General features: G+C 41.8%; 2 protein-coding genes across 11 annotated transcripts in view; both read right to left on the reverse strand.

Annotated features, from left to right (window-relative positions):
• Positions 1-1,409: 1,409 nt before the first annotated feature.
• Positions 1,410-11,123, reverse strand: LOC135942599 (uncharacterized). 6 transcript variants are annotated; one of them, XM_065488789.1, is made up of 11 exons: positions 10,932-11,121; positions 10,480-10,663; positions 9,210-9,374; positions 9,062-9,144; positions 8,587-8,691; positions 7,409-7,594; positions 5,838-6,287; positions 4,477-4,558; positions 4,312-4,413; positions 3,815-3,883; positions 1,410-2,300 (listed from the first exon to the last, which is right to left on the reverse strand). In XM_065488789.1, the coding sequence occupies exons 2-11, from the start codon at positions 10,652-10,654 to the stop codon at positions 2,218-2,220; spliced, it is 1,500 nt and encodes a 499-aa protein (XP_065344861.1). In that variant the 5' UTR covers positions 10,655-10,663; positions 10,932-11,121; the 3' UTR covers positions 1,410-2,217. The 6 variants fall into 6 exon arrangements, with proteins under 6 accessions (XP_065344861.1, XP_065344859.1, XP_065344864.1 ...); XM_065488787.1 differs by having other exon boundaries at positions 4,312-4,558; positions 10,932-11,122; XM_065488792.1 differs by lacking the exon at positions 3,815-3,883.
• A 781-nt stretch (positions 11,124-11,904) lies between these two features.
• Positions 11,905-20,057, reverse strand: part of LOC135941905 (tripartite motif-containing protein 2-like) — a 28,797-nt gene continuing 20,644 nt past the window's right edge. For 4 of the 5 annotated variants that reach the window (XM_065487684.1, XM_065487681.1, XM_065487685.1 and 1 more), the window contains 10 exons: positions 18,558-18,667; positions 17,346-17,605; positions 16,757-16,924; positions 15,697-15,915; positions 15,439-15,639; positions 14,212-14,513; positions 13,290-13,516; positions 13,012-13,235; positions 12,795-12,945; positions 11,905-12,539 (listed from right to left, as the gene is read on the reverse strand). In XM_065487684.1, the coding sequence (XP_065343756.1) occupies positions 12,301-12,539; positions 12,795-12,945; positions 13,012-13,235; positions 13,290-13,516; positions 14,212-14,513; positions 15,439-15,639; positions 15,697-15,915; positions 16,757-16,924; positions 17,346-17,605; positions 18,558-18,648 (2,082 nt within the window). In that variant the 5' untranslated portion in view covers positions 18,649-18,667 and the 3' untranslated portion in view covers positions 11,905-12,300. The remainder of the gene's footprint in view (positions 12,540-12,794; positions 12,946-13,011; positions 13,236-13,289; positions 13,517-14,211; positions 14,514-15,438; positions 15,640-15,696; positions 15,916-16,756; positions 16,925-17,345; positions 17,606-18,557; positions 18,668-20,057) is intronic. The other variant, XM_065487682.1, reaches the window with a different exon arrangement.

The raw sequence follows: 20,057 nt of genomic DNA on the forward strand, positions 1-20,057 counted from the left end.
TCAACTATAGCGAGTGTACGGAGCCTGTGTCTTTGGTGCCGAATACCTCTCTGACTGTGTTCAGGGTACCTCTGAAACACGCCAGGGGCTAGCAACCTCTAGTTCTAAGCAACATAAACATTCAAAAGTAACTGGCCCTGAGTTAGTATAAAAAATTACCACGGCATCCCCTTTTGTTATTTTCTTATTTTAAAAAATGGAAAAAAACTCTGAATTGTTGTTTGGCACCGATTTTCAATGTTTTGAAGGATTCTAGAAATCAAGATCGTTAAAGGAAATTCCCGGGCTAAATGCAACACATTTCATCCCTTAGCTGGAATTATAGAGGGGAGAGCTCAACAGGTTCTCGTTCTACGGCAGTCAGCTGATGTGCGCGCGCATGTCTAGAGACAGTGTTAATGGCAATACAGAGGTGTTGGCCGCTGCAATAAAACTCAAAAGAGGTTTACTGACCCTGAGTCTAGTCAAATGGCTATAGCACCCACTGGCGCTGGCTCCTTGCTCGCCACCCTGAGGTTAAAAGTGGAGTTGTGGCTCTGCTGATGACAAAGCAGGGTGAGTCAGTAGAGGGGTCAGTTAGCCTTTTGTTTTTTCCCGATCCATTTTTATCTTTTTTGGATTTTCCTTCATGATTTGTTTGGAGGCGTAAATAAATATCCTTCCGTGCCTTCTTGTAGACAGAGGGGAAAGCTTTTTTTAATGTGTTTAAAGGGTGGCCGAAGCTGTAGAGTGCTGATTTTCCTATTTTTATTTTCGTAATAGGAAAAACAGTCGTGAATTTCAAACTGGCAATGAGTAAAATGGTGTCAAATCCCCAAATAAATTAATTATAGTCTCTATTCCTTAAAAACTCACAACGTTTGGATTTATTTATAATTTTTTTCTGAAAAGTGGAAATTATCAGGGGCTACAGTGAACAAAATTTATTCTCTTACGGCCAGTTGAAATTTTCAGACGAATTTTTGTGCGAAAATGGCAAATTTGAGAAAAGTTGGCTCAGTAGGAAAAAACTGGAAATTTAACCAGCTTCCTGGAAATAGGTGGTTTTTGACGCCGCTATCAACTGGTGAATTTTAATGAGGCCAAACACTGACCCCTGTCAAAAATCTGCAATTTTTAAAAAAATAAAAGAATAACTTTCAATACTCAAAAGTATTTTTTATCTTCTCACTATTAAATTTTCATAGTTTTTCTCACTGCGGAAGCAATTAATTTCCTTTGCTAAAAAAGGGAGCGTAGCTGGTAGAATTAAAAAAATTAGTCGGTAGGGGTTAACTTTTCATTTAATTGATAACACATTTTTAAATAAAAAATCACTATCATTCCCCCCTTTTTTTAAAAAAAATCTCCACCTTTGGTAAGTTTCAAAATGACAAATTAAAGGATTTAGAATGAAACAAGAGAGAGCATTTTTGTTTTAACAGGAGATGGCTATAATTAGAATAAAAATAATTGTTACATATCGTTACACTGGAATACTTTTTGCGTTCGTTTTCTTTCTCATTAACAGGATTCGTCTCTTACTCACAATCAGTATGTACAGAATAGCGATTTTATTAGATTTTTACTCTTGAAATTTAATAATGATTTATTTATTTGACGTATTTACACTTAGGCACTAGCAATGGAGCATGGTTTGTGTGTCGTGGGCGCCATTCAGTTACATTAATTACCAGTTAAAGACTAGCGTGGTCAAATTAGAATGGACACTCCTTCTTTCTTTCTTGCTTACTTTTTTCCTCTTCCCAGTGAGTGAAACGGATTAATATATATTGCGACAAAATTTGTACTTCACGTTCGGATTCCGAAAGCAACGGTTAATTTATTAATTAAGGGTTTTAGGGCCGCGTTCGTTATCAAGAGAAGCTTTTAAAAAACCTACCCACCTAATTACACAGTTCAGTTCTTTCAAAATAATGTTTTGTTTCATCGGGGCCGCCTTGGCATGCGAACACTTGCGGCCCTTGTCACAATTTCTGTGTAATTCTCATTTTTCATTTCCAGTCTCTCGCGACGCACGTGACGAATAATTAATTAATTAGAGAATAAATGTGTCGTGTAAAATACTGCTGATGAATATTATAAATAATAGTGTTGGATAAATTAGTCGAAACGAGAGCGAGCGCGTCCACTTTGTGTTTTTGTTTGTTTGCTTGTTTGTTGATGTGTGTCGAGAGGGAGGGAGAGAAACACAAACATGGAGATATGGAATGAGGATCAGCACGTCGAGGTGTCGTTGGCCCACATCTTGTTGCTCAACTGGAGGTGCGTACTCGGCGGCTGCGGCGCCTGTTGCTTCGCTGCAAACACACGTCAACACACGCTGATTAGCCAATTGCGACAAAATTTAGCCATTGCTCGGGGAACAGGAATCAAATGATCAATAATTAAATGTCATTCTATAGAGTCACAAATATGAATAAACTGCTTTGATTTCATTTTTATTTTGTAGGTTAACAGATTTATAACACAAGCAAACTCTTAGAATTCGACGAAACCTTTGAATTTTTGTAGCTAATCCACCAGTTGTATAAGCCCTTAGTCTCCACAGCCACCAACAGATGGCGCCACCGTACACTTTGAGGTAAATTTTAATTATTGTCTTTCGCTGCGATTTAAGACTCAATCCTGCTGCTGTGCATTCTTCACTTGACATCTTTTCTTTTGACGTGCAGAAAACCAAAATCATTCAAGTCGTTCGCCGTAAAAACGCGGGAAAATATTTTTGGTTCAAAAAATAAAATGGTTTTCACGCTTCTACGGCAGTTGGCGTAACCGATTTTGGCTTTGAGCACGTCGAAAGAAAGCATAATAAGGGAAGAACGCACAGCGGCAGGATTGAGTCTGAAATCGTGCCGCAAATTGGAAAATATACGGTGGCGCCATCTTTTGGCGGCTTTGAACACAAAGGGGTGAAATTTGTCTTGGCCATATCTCGAGTTCTTAACAGTCAGAATTGCATTATAATCGGCAAACGGTTTGACTCGTTTTTACCTCCCCTAATGATGTGCAGGGTTTTAGAGGTGATCTATCCTCAACCTCCACCCCCAAATGACCATATTTCAACCCCGATGTTTTTCTTTCAAATTTAAATATATTTAAATTCAAACACTTAGCCACTGGTGTATTGAGGATCATAAGAAAATGGCAGATACTTAAAAAATTGATTTAAACGCAGTTTTTGTTAAATTTATCCAAAATTTAGTAAGGAGACGTTCCGGTATTTACGGGTTTTGTAGGTTTTTAGTTTTAAATGGTTAATTTTAAATGATAAAAACCTATTCCGAAAGCTGTTGTAATTTCGTTAAAAGTTAGTGTCTCGCATGAAAACAAAAATTAAGCAAGATAAATTATCTTCTTAATGACAAAAAATGGAGCTAAATTATTGCAAGTTAAATCGGAAAATTAAAAAATATCAACTCTCAACGTCCACAAAAGAATGAAATCTAGGGAATTTTTCAGATTTTTTTTTAAATTAATGTTGAGTCTTTGCGAACAATTAAACACTTGTTCACAACTTAAAAAAAATGTAAAAAAATAAAAATGACTCAATTGATTGACACATAAATCATATTATTATAAAATTGGGAAACAATTATTTTAAAAAATCAACATCAATTTTACTTTTGCCAACACGCAACACTTAAAATACAAATTTTCACTCAAAAGATACGTAATCTACTTTCGATAATTCTTTTCTAACCAATAGTCAATACTTCTAAATTCGGTTAATAAATAGTAAAAAATCGCTTCACCCTGTAGATGGGTAGCTAGTGAGAGAGGAGCGGTTGGGTAAACATTAGAGGGGTCTTACATGCATGAACGTCGTCCCAGGCGTGCATTTCGGATAGCCGCGAGGATCCGTGCGACGACGAAGGCGAATCTTGGCAACATGCGTTTCAGATTAGAGGAAAGCAACATTGGATTAGCATCAGGGGCATGCCATGCTCAAGGGTTAATCAAGCAACAATAGAGTGAATTTCTAAAAAAAAAAATAAAAATAAAATAACGTAATTTTAATTTAAAATAATATAAATTGTTATTAAAAATTCATTAGTGGTACTCTTGAGAGAATTTATGATAAAACTGGTGAAACCATTTAAAAAAATTTTAAAATGAAAATAAATTCACAAAAAATTGTCTGCCAATTAAAAAAAAAATGATTTTAAAAAGAAAACACATTTTTCATTGTTTAATTTTAATTAGGGAGACCAGGAAATACACTCTAAAACAGAAACATTCAGACGAAATTCCCACCGCATCACCAGTAAAATAAAATTACTGTAGAATAAAACGAATTCTGCGACTCACCATTCCTGCTGTTGTACACTTTGGGCACGTTGAGGAACTTTTCCGGGGCCGGGAAGTCGTGCACTTTGTGGAACATGTGCATGAACCTGGCCTCGACGTCGCCTGCGGACACAGAGAGCGCGATCAGCCGGCCCTGCGCCGCGGTGCAGCTTTTGCTTTCTTTACCATTGGCCTGGACGCCTCCGTTGCGCATGGAGGAGTTTCTGACTGGAGGTGGCGGGGGCACGCTCAAAGGAGGCGGCGGAGGCTGTGGGACAAAGCAGCAGGTCATTAAGCCACACTCTTCTGCAACTCTTATTTCTTTCTGAGTCGCGTGCAGAAGGCTACAGGCCCGACGAGACTCGATTTTCTTTATATTTATTCGTCGGATTAAATTTGGTCTAAGAAGCAATATTTTCATATCAAATGGACTATATTTAAGTAGAAAGCTAATAAATATTATGTCTAAGTCGACACAGGAATGAGGGCCGCTGCAATTTTGATTTGAAAATTTACTAACGGACAAATTTAAAATTGATTAATTAATCGTAATAAGACAGATTTTCAAAGGTTCCAATTCGGTTGCACGGTTTTTGCTGTGAAAGAACTTTCATAGGTCAAAATCACGTTGAAATGCATCGATAAAGGTCCCAGACTATTAAGAAGTCAGCAACTGACTTTGTAGCCAAACAGGATACAAAATAACTGTTCCTAAAAAAATTAGCTTAAGCAAATAAAATGTGCTTTTCTCAAAACATCTTTTATCAATTTCTAGCTCGAACAGGGTTCTAAAATTAGCTTAGGATTTATTGAAAACAACCTTTAATCAATTAAAGTGAGCGTCAGGAATTTTAAATTGGTTATTATTTGGAATATTTCGGCGTCTTGGAGTAAATTTGATGCAGAGAAATACATAAATTTTCAGCTAATAATCTTAAGTAGGCATTCACCAAGAATTTTGGGGTTTGTCCTTCGACGTTTTTCACGCGGTCTAAATTATCGAATTTTCGTCAGTCAAGAAGAACTTGCGCGTAGTTATAAATCTCAAGTGAAAACTGAATGCGTTGTATTGCGGTTTCTCAAGTTTGGCAGTGCTCGCAGGTTTTTAGCCTGAGCTTTATCCAGTTTCTAGCTCACGTGATATCCCATTTCTTCAATTTTTAATTCAAAAGACCCCTTTCAAAATTCTGCAATTTTTGAAAAAAAAAAAACTTCAAGACTCAAAGTATGATTTTTTAGCTTCTCACTACTAATTCACAATTTTTCTCACCCCGGAAGCAATTCATATCCTTAGCTAAAAAAGAGGGCGTAACCAGTAAAATCCAAGAGTTGGTTGGGGTTAGCTTTTCATATAATAATTTTTTAAATTAAAAAATTGCCATCATTCCACTATAAAGCAGTCTGGATTTCGTGGCACACAGCTTGGATCAAAACTGCAGCGAGCGGCCGTGGATTGGGGTTAACATTTAAGAATTCTCGTCGGGCCGTCAGTGGAAGCAACTACAGGAGCGCGGAGGGGTGGGTTTGCGGCCGCGGCCACCACTTACTTGGCTCTTCTGCTGGCCGGAGGCGGCTGCGGCGGCCGTAAGACGGTGCGGGGGCAGGGGCGGGGCCGTAGCGGGCGGCGGGGGCGCGGAGCTGGGGGGCGGGGGCGCCGCCGTCGGGGGCGGCGGGGGTGGAAGCACGGGAGGGGTGGCGCGCGCGCCGAGGGGCGGCGGCGGTGGCTTTGCCGACGGCGGTTTCGCCTTGGCCGGCGGCGGCGGGGGCGGATTCCGCCCAGAGCCCGGGGGCGGCGGAGGCGGGGCGGCCGCCTTGCGCAGGCCGTTCGACACCTGGTGGTGCAGCCCCTCCTGCGACTGGAAGTGCTGGTGCGCCCGGTAGTCGCCCAGTTCGGGCGACGGGCTGCTGTCCGCTGACGGAGAGCGCGGCGTCCGCATGCTGTGCGCGCGCCCCACGCTCGGCGGCCGCGACGGCAGCGAAGGAGGCCCGTTCCCCACCTGAAATGATTAAAATATATAAAATGAAGAGGATCAGCAACATAAAAAAATCATTTTTTTTATTTTCCAATTGATTCCTTCGAAAGGACAAAAATTCATTTCTTGCACAAGAAATTGGTCAAAATTTAGTGATCAAACCAAACTGGATGTTTAAGCAAATGCACCCTTAAAGGAGACGACTCCAGTTTATATATGAATATTTAAGATACAAATTCAATTCTTAATTGCAATTTATAATTGTGGAATAGTTCAAATTTTTTCTTAGTTGGCAGTAATAAAAGCAATTAATCTTCATTCAGGCAATTTAAATTTTATTTTGCAAGCTGCATCAACTCTTCGACTTATAAAACAGCAGCTGTTGAGAGAAGTTATAAACACGTACTCCTTCAGTTGTAATTTGTCAATAAATGTTAAGTTTGAAAAAAATAAGATTTTCAACTTAAACAGCCATGAAAAGATTCTCAAAATTTGGGATTAAAACGTACATAACTCAAAAACCGCAAAAACGGATCGTTTTCCTTTATTGGCATTATCTTAATCTTATTTTAAACTAAGTAAATTAAATTAAATTGATAGAATTAATTTAAATTTTGCTACAAACGATTTCCAGTGAAACGAAATAATAAACACTTCCCTTTATCAAACGGCCTGTCTTTCTTATCAACAAAAAGTTAAATCAAAATCAATGAATGTGAAATATTGCACTACTTATAGAGAAAAAAACGATTAGTGGCTATCTCAAGAGTGTCCATCTCCATCCTCCATGGCTCAGATTGAGCAATTAATTATGCACGACTTCTCTCTCTCTCTCTCTCTCTCTTAGCAAGATCGGAATGAGTCACGACAATAAATCGTGCAGTGATTCACTACAAACACAAATCATCCATGGAATATTTTGCAATTCCTCGAGCAAATAACCGAGGAGGAACTGCAGGAAGCTTTTAAAATTGTGGCACTTGGCCAGCCATACTTTTCACATCGCGTCACACGCGCGAGATAAGGAAATCGCCTGGCTCAGCTAGATAGCAGAATCGGCTTTCTCTATTGCCTTGTAAGAGGCTTTCAAATAAAAAAATCAGATAACTCAAGTACGCATTTTTAATTAAATTTCAATTTTTTACCTGCATGGCGTTGGTTGACTTTGGTGGCGGCGACGGTTTCGGCGCCGTCTTGTACTGGCCGGGCGGTCTTGGCGCGTAGTTGGGCTTTCCGTGCCCGCCGACCGGCGGCTTGCTCGGCAGCGACGGCGCCGCGCTGCGTTGGCTCATCGACGGGCTCGACGCCGTCAACGCTGTATCGGACGTGCTCTGCGAATCGTCAAACTTTGTTACAAAAAAAGTCACTTCCGAGTTTAAAATAAGTTCCTGGCGTTGACAAACTTATTCCTTTAATCTTTAAAAAAATTATCATGAGGGAAAAGCCGTCACATTTCTGCATTCGATTTTTCCAGGGCATTTTTTGTCAGATATTTAGGCAACTGATCACCGAGGCAGCGAAATTATCATAAAAAATCCTCAGGTCGCGCGACCTGAGGTATGTCGGTGACAGGCAAAGGTAGTAAATCGTTATCAAGTATTGCCAAATTTACTCGAAATTAGTGTAAAAGAATGAAAAACCGGCTTCGGAGGGATCTCAGGGTGGGGTACCCCGAAATAGGTCATTTGAGTATCCCAAGTGAACGCCCAATCAAAGACCTGTCCGATGAGGGGTGGTGGTCGACGATCGGACAAACGGCCGAATTTTAATAAAAATACAAACCATTTTCACTCGCAGAGCCGAAAATCGGAAAAAAATTAATTTTAATTTTTCTATGGCAGCAAAAATCTGAAAATTGGTTTCCAGACCGCTGGTGCTCTTTTCCGTGAGATAGAGTCGGTGGGAGCCCATTATGTTCGGGAAAAATGGCGGATTTTGGATTTTGAGATTAAAACGGAATGTTTGGTGAAAAATTCAAGTTTCTTTTAAATTGGGAATTTGGCTGGTAATAATTTCAAAACATATATAAGGGGATCGATTGAGTGAGGATGAGGAGAATGAAGAAGCAAGCAGCGTTCAGTCAGCTGTTGTGGTGCTAATTGAAGGCATCTGGTGAGCAAATAATAATTTACCAACGCACTCGCTTCGCCCCGCACTAATCTGAGCAAACAAGGAAGACAAACTAACCGACTGCACCAGCAAAAACCGAAACCAAACACTCGACAAGGCGAGCAGCCTGTTGTGTGGCCAAAACTCTCACTTACGTGTCGAGCAAAAATTATCAGGAAACCAACGGCGTTTTTCACGAGATTGTTTTACTCACCACGTGCATGGTCGGCTTTTTGTTTGAGGGAGGCGGCTGAGGGGGAGGGCCTCTGTTTTTCAAGTCAGGGGTCATCTCTCTTCTGCTCCCCAAGCTTTTTTGTTTCTGAATCATACAAGGAAGAAAATTAAAATTAGATAGCCCCAGATTTCTTGCAAAAAAATTACAGAAGTATTTGGAGAAAAAAAGATCTCTTAGGCGTTTCAAGACAAATTTATTATGATTATTGATAATTATTCAAAATATAGGTTACGGACAGCAACGATTCGGTTTCCTGTAAGCTTTTTAAAAGTTCATTTATTAAATCGCCACGATTTATTGTTTGTTATGAGTAAAATTTAAAAAACATCAATGAAATGATAAAAAAATGTTATTTAACTAAAAAGTATTTTTTTTTTAAATTAAACAACAATTTTGTTAAAAAATAATTAGTATCTAAAAAAAATCCTGCAGGATGAATTTCCTGTGGGCTTACCTGATGACTGGTTATCACAGGGCTGCTATCAGTGTTACTCCTAACGCTATCAATACTGTCATCGCGGCTCCTCGTACTTGCACCTGAAATTTGGTCCATTCCGAAATTAAATCAACTGTCTTCTGAAGGTTGGTTTTCGATTCCTCACCTATGTTGCGTCCGGTGGAGCGCAGCTTTGGCATGCCGCCGGCGAACAGGCTGGCCATGTCCAACGGGCCGCCGCCGCCATTGTTCCTCGACGGCTCTGGCGCCGCCGCTGGACCGTTGCTCCGAGAGTTAAACCCACCGCCGCTTGGCGGACTCTTTTTCGGGCCTGCAAATTTATAAAAATTAAATAGGTTTTATATTAATGACGTGATAAGTTTGAATTTTGGACTCTTAAGGCCTTCCTTTACCAGGAAGTTATAAATTGAATAAAATTAAAAAAATATTGCTAATTTTTTTTAAATAGACTGAGCCTTATTTATCATTTACTGGGAGAGACTTGAGTCAAAAGTTATTCCAATTGTTCCCTCAATCAAAATTTCCTGTAAATAAAAAGTGAAACTTGATTAAAATTATTTTAATTTAACAAAATATTCTTATTAATTTTTTCAATATTTATTTATGAAAATTCCAAATATTCAGTGACTGACAATGAAAAATCTGAAGCATTTCTCGAGCGACGATAAGGCTTTGAATTTATTTATATTTCTCGTCAGGGGGAATTTCTAAACCAATTTTTAATGGAAAAAGTTAACGCAATTGGCGTAAAAAATTTCGTGTAAGACCGGAATAACCTCACAGTTCAGTCATTTTTAAAATCAATGCTGATTCAGACGAAATCGAAGAATTGATGTTAAAAATCTTGTAAGTACTGATAAAAATAAAGGCGCATTAATTTTTTACGAGCTATTGAAGCCCTGTTAAAACGGAGTGGTGGCTCACGGGGTTTCCTAGAAAATTTACAACGTTTCGAACTTTGTTTGCACTATTGATAACAACAATCCTGCGGTCGCTCTATCCACCGATAAAATAAAATAGCTTTCCGGATTTAGCTCTACTCACGCAAAAGGAAAAAATCTATGATTAACCAGGACTATTCTTTTTGTTTTACTTTTAAAGAGGCGATTTTTTAAAAGAAATAAATTCAACAGAATATTTTTAAATACAAAAATGAGTCAAAATATTTTTAATGAATTCTCTGTTGATCAAATTCTGTTCCGAATGTAGATAACATTTAACACATTGCTCTCTTTCTCGTTGTTGGGGTTCGAGGAAGTCGAGTGTGTGGTTTTCATTTCATTTTTATCTCGCACATACCACTGATAAAGCTATAACGAGATTCAATTAAAATATTTTTGGCAAAGCCGGAAACAAAGCTTTCTGGGGGTCGACGTACCCCCCGGGGCCCTTGAGGGGGTGGTCGGGGGACTTGCCTCCGACTGTGGGCGCGCTGCGGTCGTTGGTGACGGCCTTCTTGAGGCTGGCGCCCTGGCGGATCGACTGCAGCAGCATGTTCCTCGCCTGGCCGTCGTCGGCCGCCGGCCTCGGCGCTACGAACGTGGGCGGGGGCGGCGGCCCCGGAGGCGGCGGGGGCGGCGGATTTGGCATCCTTCTCACCTGTGACCCACATTAGTAAACAATAAACAAGCACTTTCCAAAAGGACGACGAGAGAGAATTCGCGGCTGTGTTTTCTATTCCTGTTAACGTGGGCCGCGACGGGCCCCCCGGGGTCCCGGACAGGTCCGGGGTGGGCCCGGCCAGCGTGCGGTGAGTCACCTGGCCCAGCCCTAAGCCCAAACACACACGTTTCACTCTCGCCGTTGACAGCCGCAACTGGCTGGCGCGCTGGGCCGCGCGGGGGGCCGCTCCCGGGCCCGCTCTCACCTGCTAATTGGGCTGTGCGGCGTGCCGAATCGGGCCCTCAACTGCCCGCCTTCATGTCGGCCACGAGCGGTGTCGAAACACGGGCTGCTTTTCGCTCTTGCTCGCCTGGCTCGCTCCTTTTCCTGCCTTCGCACTTGGCAATCCGTGGCCAGCCAGCACCACTATCCAATATGGCCGACTTCGTGTGGGGGGGAGCCGCCTGGCGACATCTGCCGCAGGCTGCCCCAACCCGCTGACGTCACGCAGCCCAACCGCGCCAAACACCAATCGGGAAAATGACATCATGAATTTTTCTTGCGAATTCATGCGCGGAAATTCTTGGAATTTAGATTAGATTAGGGTATTATTTGTTTGTTTTTCGGGTTTAGCATAGACAGGCACATGACTCATGTTGTGTGTATATTCACTTCCAAAACCAGGTTAGGTGAAGATGACCAACATTTGCAACCAGACGATGTGTTTTTGCGGCGCCCAAACAGTACGAACATGATGTGTACTTTGCTCTGATTGGTCGACATGCGTCTAATCTAGGTAGTAGAGCCATCATAGACCCTCTGGCTGGTTCGCATGCGCCAGGCTCGACCAATCAGAGCAAAGTACACAGATTCTTACTGTTTGGGCGGAAAAAACATTATCTCCGCAACCTGGCAAGATGTTAGCTCTTTCCCGAGTTTCAGATAAAATTTTAGGTGGCGGCATTATGATTTTTCAGTGTTGTAAATGATTTTTCAATTCGGTTTTATTTGTTGAATGACTAATTTACGTTTTTTAATGTTTAAAAAAAATCGTAATCATGATATTTTTGTGACAAAACTTATCAATGAAGTTTTTGTAATAAGCCTTACAAACTTTAATTCATCAGATAAAAGAAAGTGTGTCACCAATAAGTGAAATTCAGGCCACATTATCATAACAATGTGACGCCATAATTATTGAAAATGTCTAGGTTGACGAATTTTGAGAGCAGTTTCAGTTTCTTCAGATGTTTGTAAACATTTATTTACACTCATTACAAAAATGCTTACAAATGGAAAAGGAGACAGAGCAGATTGATTCTTTTCTTTTTCTTTCTTTTTTTGCTTTGGCATAGTAACAAAAGGAGTGAGAGATAAATAAAACTGAATTAAATAAAGAGATCAGTGACTACTACGTTAGATGTATGTACACAAGAGACTAGCACAGCTGATATGACATTCAAAATCCTTGTCATATACACAATTATATTATAAATAATAATCCTCTTCAGTCCACTCTCGATAATTTGTTCTGCGCACAGAGTGAAATTTACAGTCCTTCCGAGAGGTGTTGTTGCTTCTTCCATTCTCTCTCTCTCTCTCTCTATCGCAATAATGGCAAAATGGCGTGCTGTCTACCAGTACTGGTACTTTTTGACACAGTCGTTGCCCAGGTCGACGACCACGATGTGGTGCTCGGGCATCACGGCCACCCCACTTGGTCTTTTGAGCTTTGAGTCGTGAGAGTCGACGGTCGACAGCACCTTATCCTCCTCGGAGCTCAGCACTTGGATGTAGTGCCTGCACTTCTCGGAGCGCGTCGCGATTATCCGGTTCTCGCTGTCCATCGTCAGACCGCCGTACCTACCACGACCTGACAACAAAATATTGTTATTTTTATTTGAAATTATTCAACTCTGGTTCTGTCGAAATCGAAATTGGTTATTTTAAAAATACAAACTTTTGATTAGATTAAAACAGGTGATGTTTGTTTTAATTTTAGATTGACAAATTGTATGTCCAGACGATATCATTTTTTTTAATTAATTGATTTTAATTAATCAATCTTATGAATACAAAGAAATTAATTAAAAAATAATTAGTTATTTTTAGTTATCTATTTGTGTACCTTTTCCTTCAGCGAAAATTTCTCTCTTGAAGTCTCCTTCCGAAGAAAAAATTTGAATGCGACTGTCAGCCACTAGGATGTCATCATTTGGAGATGCTGCTACAGACGAGATTAAATTGAACTGGCCCCTTTGACTTCCCTTTTTGCCGACCTGCAACAGAGTTAAAACATGATTATTTTATGTTGTAATTATATTATTTGTTTCTATATAATTAACCTGCAGCAATGGCCGGCCTTGTCCGTCGAACACGAAGACGCAGCTGGCGCTGTTGTCGGCGACGAGGATCTTGCCGCTCTTGGGCATCACCGCGATGTCCACTGGCTCCTGGAAGGCGTTGTGAGAGAAAGAGGAGATGGTGTCGCCCGTTTCTGGATCGATTTCCGTCACGCTTTTTGTGCGCCAGTTGACCACGATCAGTCCCTGCCGCGTCAGGGCGATGCCTTTTCAACAATTCCGATGAGATTAAAATAAAAGAAAATTAATTCGGAGCCTACCAGTGCAGCTGCGGCCCTTGAGGCCGTCATTTTCAATGTGCCTGATGAACTCGAGGTCCAGAGAGAGAACTTTAATCCGTGAGTTGCCTGTGTCCAGCACGTAAACGAAGCCAGCCTCCGAGTTGACTGTGACCGAAACCGGCTGCAGGAACTCGCCCTTGCCCGATCCTCTGCAGCCGTGCTCGCCACGCGGACTGTTGTGCTCCGTCACCTCGAAATTTATATTCCTGAAAACAAAACATTCAGAGCTTTAGTTTCTGTAGAAAAAGAAGTCAGGTCACGCGACCTGAGGAAGGTCGGTGAAAGTTAAGGTTGAATAATAGTCACTGGGTATCGCCAAATGTTCTTGGAATTAGTGAAAAAGCGGCCTTGGAGCACATCTCAGGTCGGGTTACCCTCAAAAAGGTCAGTAGGGTATCCCTGGTCAAAGCCCCGTCCAAGACCTATTCAATGAGGTTTCGTGGCCGATGATCGGACAAACGGACGAATTTTAACAAAAATAAAACCTTTTTTCGAAAATTTCGACTTTTTCAAAAATTTGGCCAAAAATAAAATTGTAAAAATTCTAAAAACGGTTCGATTTTGAAAAAAGAAACGCACACAGGCGGACGCGCCTTACCGAGGGGCATCGATTGGGACCCAAATCGGCATTGTCCGGCCCATAGAGCCCCGCCTGAGCCCCGAAAACCAAAATTTGAAATGTCATAAATCACGTTTTTTCCACTTTAAAATAACTCGGCACCTTTGGGTCGTACGGTAAAAACCCAAAATTTATCAGACTGACCGTAAATTTTTACGTTCTTTAAGGTCGAGTTTTGAGGAAATATTCGAAAATTGACCGATTTTTTTTTTTAACAGAGAAGAAGATAGGGAACACGTTCGGTCAAGGGGCCCATGCAATATTTTCAAGTCTTTCACTTACTTGTCCTTGATGGGCCTCTGGAAGACGCTCAAATTGAGCGTGTAAGTGCCGGCGGCTGGCGGTCTGAACCAGACCTTGTAGGTGCCGTCGTCCAAGTCCTGGATTTCCGTCTCAAGCAGCTGTCCCGAACTGGTGCGCAGCTCGGCGCTGACAGGGTCGCCACCGGACGTGCGCGCCTTGCCGTGGTAGTCGACCGTGCTGAGGGTGGCGCTGCACTTGAGCTTGGCCACCACGTCGCCGCTCGACGCCACTGTGTCCACCTCTGCCGAGCAGAGGCTCGGAAAGGTTGTGCTCGTCCGCACCTGAAATCGAAATAATTATTAGAGAATTGGTTTATGTAATGAATTTAAATGATATAAAAAATTTGTTTAAAATCAATTAAATCTGAAATCTCCAATGGGTTTATTTCAATGCGAAAACAATTTAAAAAACGCGAACTGTGACAATTGCCAAATGTGGTTTTTGGGGCCTTTGCGGGGCCCAATGGGTCGGACGGCACCAAATCTGGTACCAATCGACGCCCCTAAGTGCGTTGCGTCCGCCCGTGTCCGTTTTGTCAAAATCAGACCATCTTTCAAATTTTCACGATTTTTGTTTTGGGACGATTTTTCGAAAAAGTCGAAATTTTTATGACTTCCGCCGGTCCAGGGCAAAATTTGAAAAATGACTCGATGCGAAATTGATCTGTGAACGTTTTAAGACCAAATCGAGGCAATCCGATCAAAATCTTAGGAGAAAACTTTGAAGAACGTGATTTTGAACTTTCTCCGTAAAGGATGACATGGAAATTCGAAAATTCACGATTTTTAATCTATATGTGGAGGAAAAAGACCACCGCTGGTCTAGAAAATCATTTTGAGATATTTCGCGCCCACAGCAAAATTAAAATACATTTATTATGGGTTTTCATGTTTTTGGCAAAAATGGTTTAATTTTGTTAAAATTCGGCCGTTCGTCCCATCGTCGACCACGATCCCTCATCGGACAGGTCTTGGACAGGGCTTTAACCTGGAGTACCCCAGCGACCTTTTTCAGGTTACCCCGACCTGAGATCCGCTCCCAAACCGGTTTTCAATGTTTTTCACTAAATTTGAGTACATTTCACGACTATATTTGACAATTTTCGTTCCTTAGGTAACGCGGCCTGAGATTGTAAAGAAGGGAAGTGCTTAATCGTTTGTAACCCCATGAGCGTGTCAGTAAGTAAGTCAAACACGAGCGTGTCACCTTTCCAAAGGTGTCGAGTGCCTTCTTGACGACTTCGACGGCGCCCGATTGGCCGCTTTGGAAGTCGCAGGTGAGAAACGAGTTCTCCCTGGGCTCGGCGAGCGTGGCCACGCTATCCAGTTTCTCCGTCAGACTAGAAATCTTCTGGGTAATGTTTCTGACCTCCACCTGATACTGCAGTCCGTCGCACTCGCCGTCCACCTGCGAATTTCACGGCTCATTAGTCATCGTCGAATTCGGGCAACGGCACCGAAGTACAACTTTGGCCTTCTCGGCGGCGATCAGCTTGAGCTGCTCCTCCAGCACTTGCTTCTTCTTGTCGCGCGCCTCCTTCACGGCATTCGACAGGGCCAGACGCCGCTTCTCGGCCAGAGCGGTGATTTCTTCGAAGGTGCGCGAAACTTGGGACAAACACGCCTCCGTCGCCTCGTCCAACCGCTTCAGCTCGTCCGACACCGCATCGTGGGCCTGGCCCAACTGAAAAATCGGATATTGTTAGGTACTGAAAAACTTATAACTTTGAAAAGGGAATTAAAATACACTTATGGAAAAAAATTGGATTGTTAAATTTTTTAAGGAAAAATCTCGACAGAAAAAAGCTTGACTCATGAACGCCAATTAGGTAGATTTACGTACCGTTCGACGCAAAATTTAGTGGGCATCAATTTTAATTTTGGTTTGGCTTGATCGGACCCGTAAGGCCTGAGCTATAAATTTGCTAAATCCAAAAAACGTGGTTTTTTACATTTTTTTAGTTTGGGGGCTCGCTGCGTTGGCCTCAAGGGCCCGACGGGGCCGTGCTAACCCGCGTTCAAAAGAATATCTTATGGGCGGTTAGTCATGTGACGGGCGGAATTTTCGCGCCCTCGGGGTCAAAGATATTCAGGGTGGAAGGTAAAAAAATGAAACTACTGTGTAACCGAAAATTTGATCTAAAAATCCAAATATGGGCTTAAAAATAATTTAACCCTTCTCTTATACTTCCCAGTGATTTTCAGCCCCCTGGAACTCATCCTGAGCTCAGGGTGAATTTTTAAAAATACTCAAAATGGGGTTCAAAAATTCAGGATCGAAATTATAAAAAAAGGTGTTTGATATATTTAATTTAATATTAATTATTGGCATATTTAATTCAATTTGTGTTAAGTCGATTCCCTCTGCAGCGTTGAAACGAGAAAGCGCAGTGCGCTTTTGTAAATTTAAAAGGAAAGCCCTTTAATCGGCGGCTTGAGTGTGAAAGAAAAACCGCAGGCAGGTTTGATAGCGGGCGGGCAGGCGGTCGGTCGGTCGGGCGAGTGGATCAGAGGACAAAACCCACCTTGGAGATGCAGTCGTTGGCCTTGTAGAGCAAGATCTCAGACATTCGCTTGATGGCAATGGAGAAGGGAATGATGGTGTGCTCGCAACTCGATCCGCCGGTGCTGTGGCTGCCCCCGGTGCACAAGGAGCAAAACACGGTGTCACATGTCTCGCAGAACAGCAACTCCTGGTTCAATTAGACGCCGAAATTAAACAAAACTGCTAACAAGCCGCTTTCTCGGAATTTCCTGCCGCCGCCGCAGCTAGCAGCCGATTTTATCCTCGAGCGGTTCAACAGCCGCGCATTTTATTTCTTTCTTTGTCGAGCACAATCGAGCAGCATTAACATGGAAACGGCGTGACTGTGAGACACTCGCCGATTCCCATCCTCCATCTCAAGGTTGCCTTCGCTGGCGAAAAATAATAGTTCTCGACTGCAGCATTGTCACGTCACGAATTTTTAGAGAAAAAAATTAATTTTTAGTTTATTACAACCGAGTTGTTAGTTTCTCCAGCTGTTTCAATTTTTTTTTACCGAAAACCCTAGCAGCGGCCATGATTGCGCCACTTTTAAGCAGGCGGCGGCATTTTATTCTAAATAAACGGACCTGGTTGATGTGGACAGAGCACTTGGGGATGACCTCTCGGCGCTGTCGGGACATGAGGTCGAGCAGCTGGTTGACGAGGAAGGAGGGTGGCAGGGCGGCCACCCCTCCGCGCGGGATGGTGATCAGCTCGCGGCAAATGGGGCAGCGGAACGAGCCGGTGTCTCGAGTCTGCGAGCTGGCGATGTGCGAAAGGCATTCAAGGCAAACCGTGTGCGAGCAGGGCAGCAGCTTGGGTGTGTGCGCGCTCCCGTCGTACACGCCTGAAAATAATAACAATAAAAAAAACTATATAGGCGTTGATAACGATTTCAAACGACGGCCTTCCTACTTTAGGGGAAATTTTTACACACATTTTTACTCAAGGCTGCTGCAGATAACACATTGACCCCTTTGCAGTTCATTTTTTATCGCAGTTTGATTTGATATAGCAAGCAATAAATTATTTCCCAACACGGAACATTCATCAGAAAAACTTTTACAATTAAAATATACACAAAAAATTCTCTCAATATTTGTAAAAATGCTTTAAAAATTTTATAAGTTAAGAAACACTAGAAATTTCAGAAAATGACCCGTGATGACCTTTGACGTTGACCGATGACCTTAAAGACCGTCTTTGAAGAAGTTTCTGAGCACACCAATCGATTGTTGAGGGTCGAATTAGGTAAAGTAGATATTTTTTCCGAACAAAAAGTCCAACGCGACGTGCGTAGGGCAAGTAGAACTTCTTTCCCGCCAAAACAACTGAATGCGAGAACTGCGCATGCGTCAGAGCTGGTTTTACCTAATTAGACCCACAAGGATCGATTGGTGTGCTCAGAAACTTCGTTAAAACGAAAATTCTATCTATTTTTCGCAGAATTTTGAAGTAACAATTGAAAGAGCTGATGGAAATGAGCCCAAAATGACTTTAAGCCCGAACAAAGCAGTTTATTATTCGTTTCCAATTGGCTCTAGTTAATTTCAAGCGATTTCCCCGCAAAAGTCACATGACCTTTTGCCATTTCGTACAAAACACTAAAAACTCCTGACATTTAGTGACGCCTTCCGACACCAGAAGCGAAACAAAATGAAATGAGAAGCGTCTGGAGAGCAGAAACAAAGGTTATCTCACTTGACAGCCGAGCTGCTGGCTGTTATACAACGCAACAGCAGACGTTTTATCAGCAGAGGAAGATGATTATTCGCGCAGAAAAATAAATATATACTCACAGAGACAAGTGCTGCAGGTAAGGAAGCTTTCGTTGAAGTCTTCGTAGTTGATGGAGACCGTTTCGACGAGGGTGGAGCTCATGCTGATCATCCTCTCGCCCACCCGGGTCCTGCGAACAAACACAGCCCACCGTCAATTACATAATACCGACAATAAAATAAACGGGGTGGACCGACACGCGTCTGACCCACATCCCAACGAGACAAAAATTTAGGCCACGCGTAAACAGCGTTCGAGTCGAATTCCCGCTGAAAATAAAGTCACAATTACTCTTGTGTGACTTTCTCCTATAATCTCAGCGGGATTATCTCTCGACATGGGAATTTTAATTTGATTAGACGCTGTCGAGTTGGATTTAATCGGTTTTATTACCGGTTTTACGTCTTTGTCCGCTGCTCGAGAGAGTCGTCAAGATAGATTTACTACTTTAGAGATTATTTGACGCATTAAAATACACGTAATGTGAAATCTAGATAACTTTTTATGTGAAGTTCTTTGAACTCTGAAATTTGGATGACTTAATGTCGTTTTTTGTACAGCTTGTTGACGACTTCACGCTGTGTTCGATTCAAAACGTTCCAACAGCAATTTTATTTAAGCGAGAAATTAATTTGCGTCCGAAAACAACGCCAAGCAGAATTAATTCATTTTCCTCTCTCGAAACTCCGCGGGCGGAACAAGAAAATGGGCATAATTGTCCGCAACCTGCCCGAAGAGCCGTTTCGCCTTTTATTGAGGCGATTTTGTCTCGTTTTTCCCCCGAATGCTAATTCCGCGTGCAGCACTCTAATTGGGAATCATTAGAGCGCTGCGGCGCATATGTAATTACACGGAATGCGGAGCCAACTTACATGAGCTCACCGCACTTTCATCCTCGCGCAGTGTAAACGACCGATATTATATTTCCAGCACGCGTAATTATCTAGCTACTCTTTAACACGAAAATTACAAGTCTATTAACCTAAATATTATAGAAAGAAACACTAATTTTTATTTTTATTTTTTTATTTTTTGTAAGAATTGTTACATTTGTATAATGCCTTACCAGTTTCATTGCGGCGTGAGTATTTAAGTGCTTTGAAAGACTTTTTGTATTTGCGGAAATTTTACTCAAAGAGAGAGAGAGAGCATCCGTCGTGTGTCAAAGAGCTGTAATTATTGTTTGATGTGTAACTTGTAAATAACTTGTTATATATAGTTTGTTATGTCTTTTTTTGTAATTTTGTTATCAGATGGGGTGCATGTGAGAACATCATCATCTGAGTGTACTGTCATGCTGAACGTCAAAATAAATTTGAATGACTTTTAATTTGAATTTAAGCCCAAAATTCATAAAAACGGCCATTTTTGCCGAATCAAATCTTCAGTGCAAATATTTGCTGTTCCTAGAAGAATTATCCCTTATAAACCAAACACAATTTCCCGGTAAATTAATTTGTCCCGCATGTAAGGTGATGTAATCGAGTCAACATGGCGGCGCAATGTCAGCAATTAGACCG

This window comes from Cloeon dipterum, chromosome 4 (genome assembly GCF_949628265.1).
Source record: "Cloeon dipterum chromosome 4, ieCloDipt1.1, whole genome shotgun sequence".
Taxonomy (NCBI): domain Eukaryota; kingdom Metazoa; phylum Arthropoda; class Insecta; order Ephemeroptera; family Baetidae; genus Cloeon; species Cloeon dipterum.

What these genes read in the sequence shown, in the direction of transcription:
- LOC135942599 (XM_065488787.1), bottom strand. Translation starts at nt 10,654, where the DNA reads ATGCCAAATCCGCCGCCCCCGCCGCCTCCGGGGCCGCCGCCCCCGCCC. An exon ending in CAGCGCGCCCACAGTCGGAG is followed by an intron (nt 9,375 to 10,479) that starts GCAAGTCCCCCG and finishes ATAAATTTGCAG; the next exon opens with GCCCGAAAAAGAGTCCGCCA. An exon ending in AGTCAACCAACGCCATGCAG is followed by an intron (nt 6,288 to 7,408) that starts GTAAAAAATTGA and finishes TAATCATTTCAG; the next exon opens with GTGGGGAACGGGCCTCCTTC.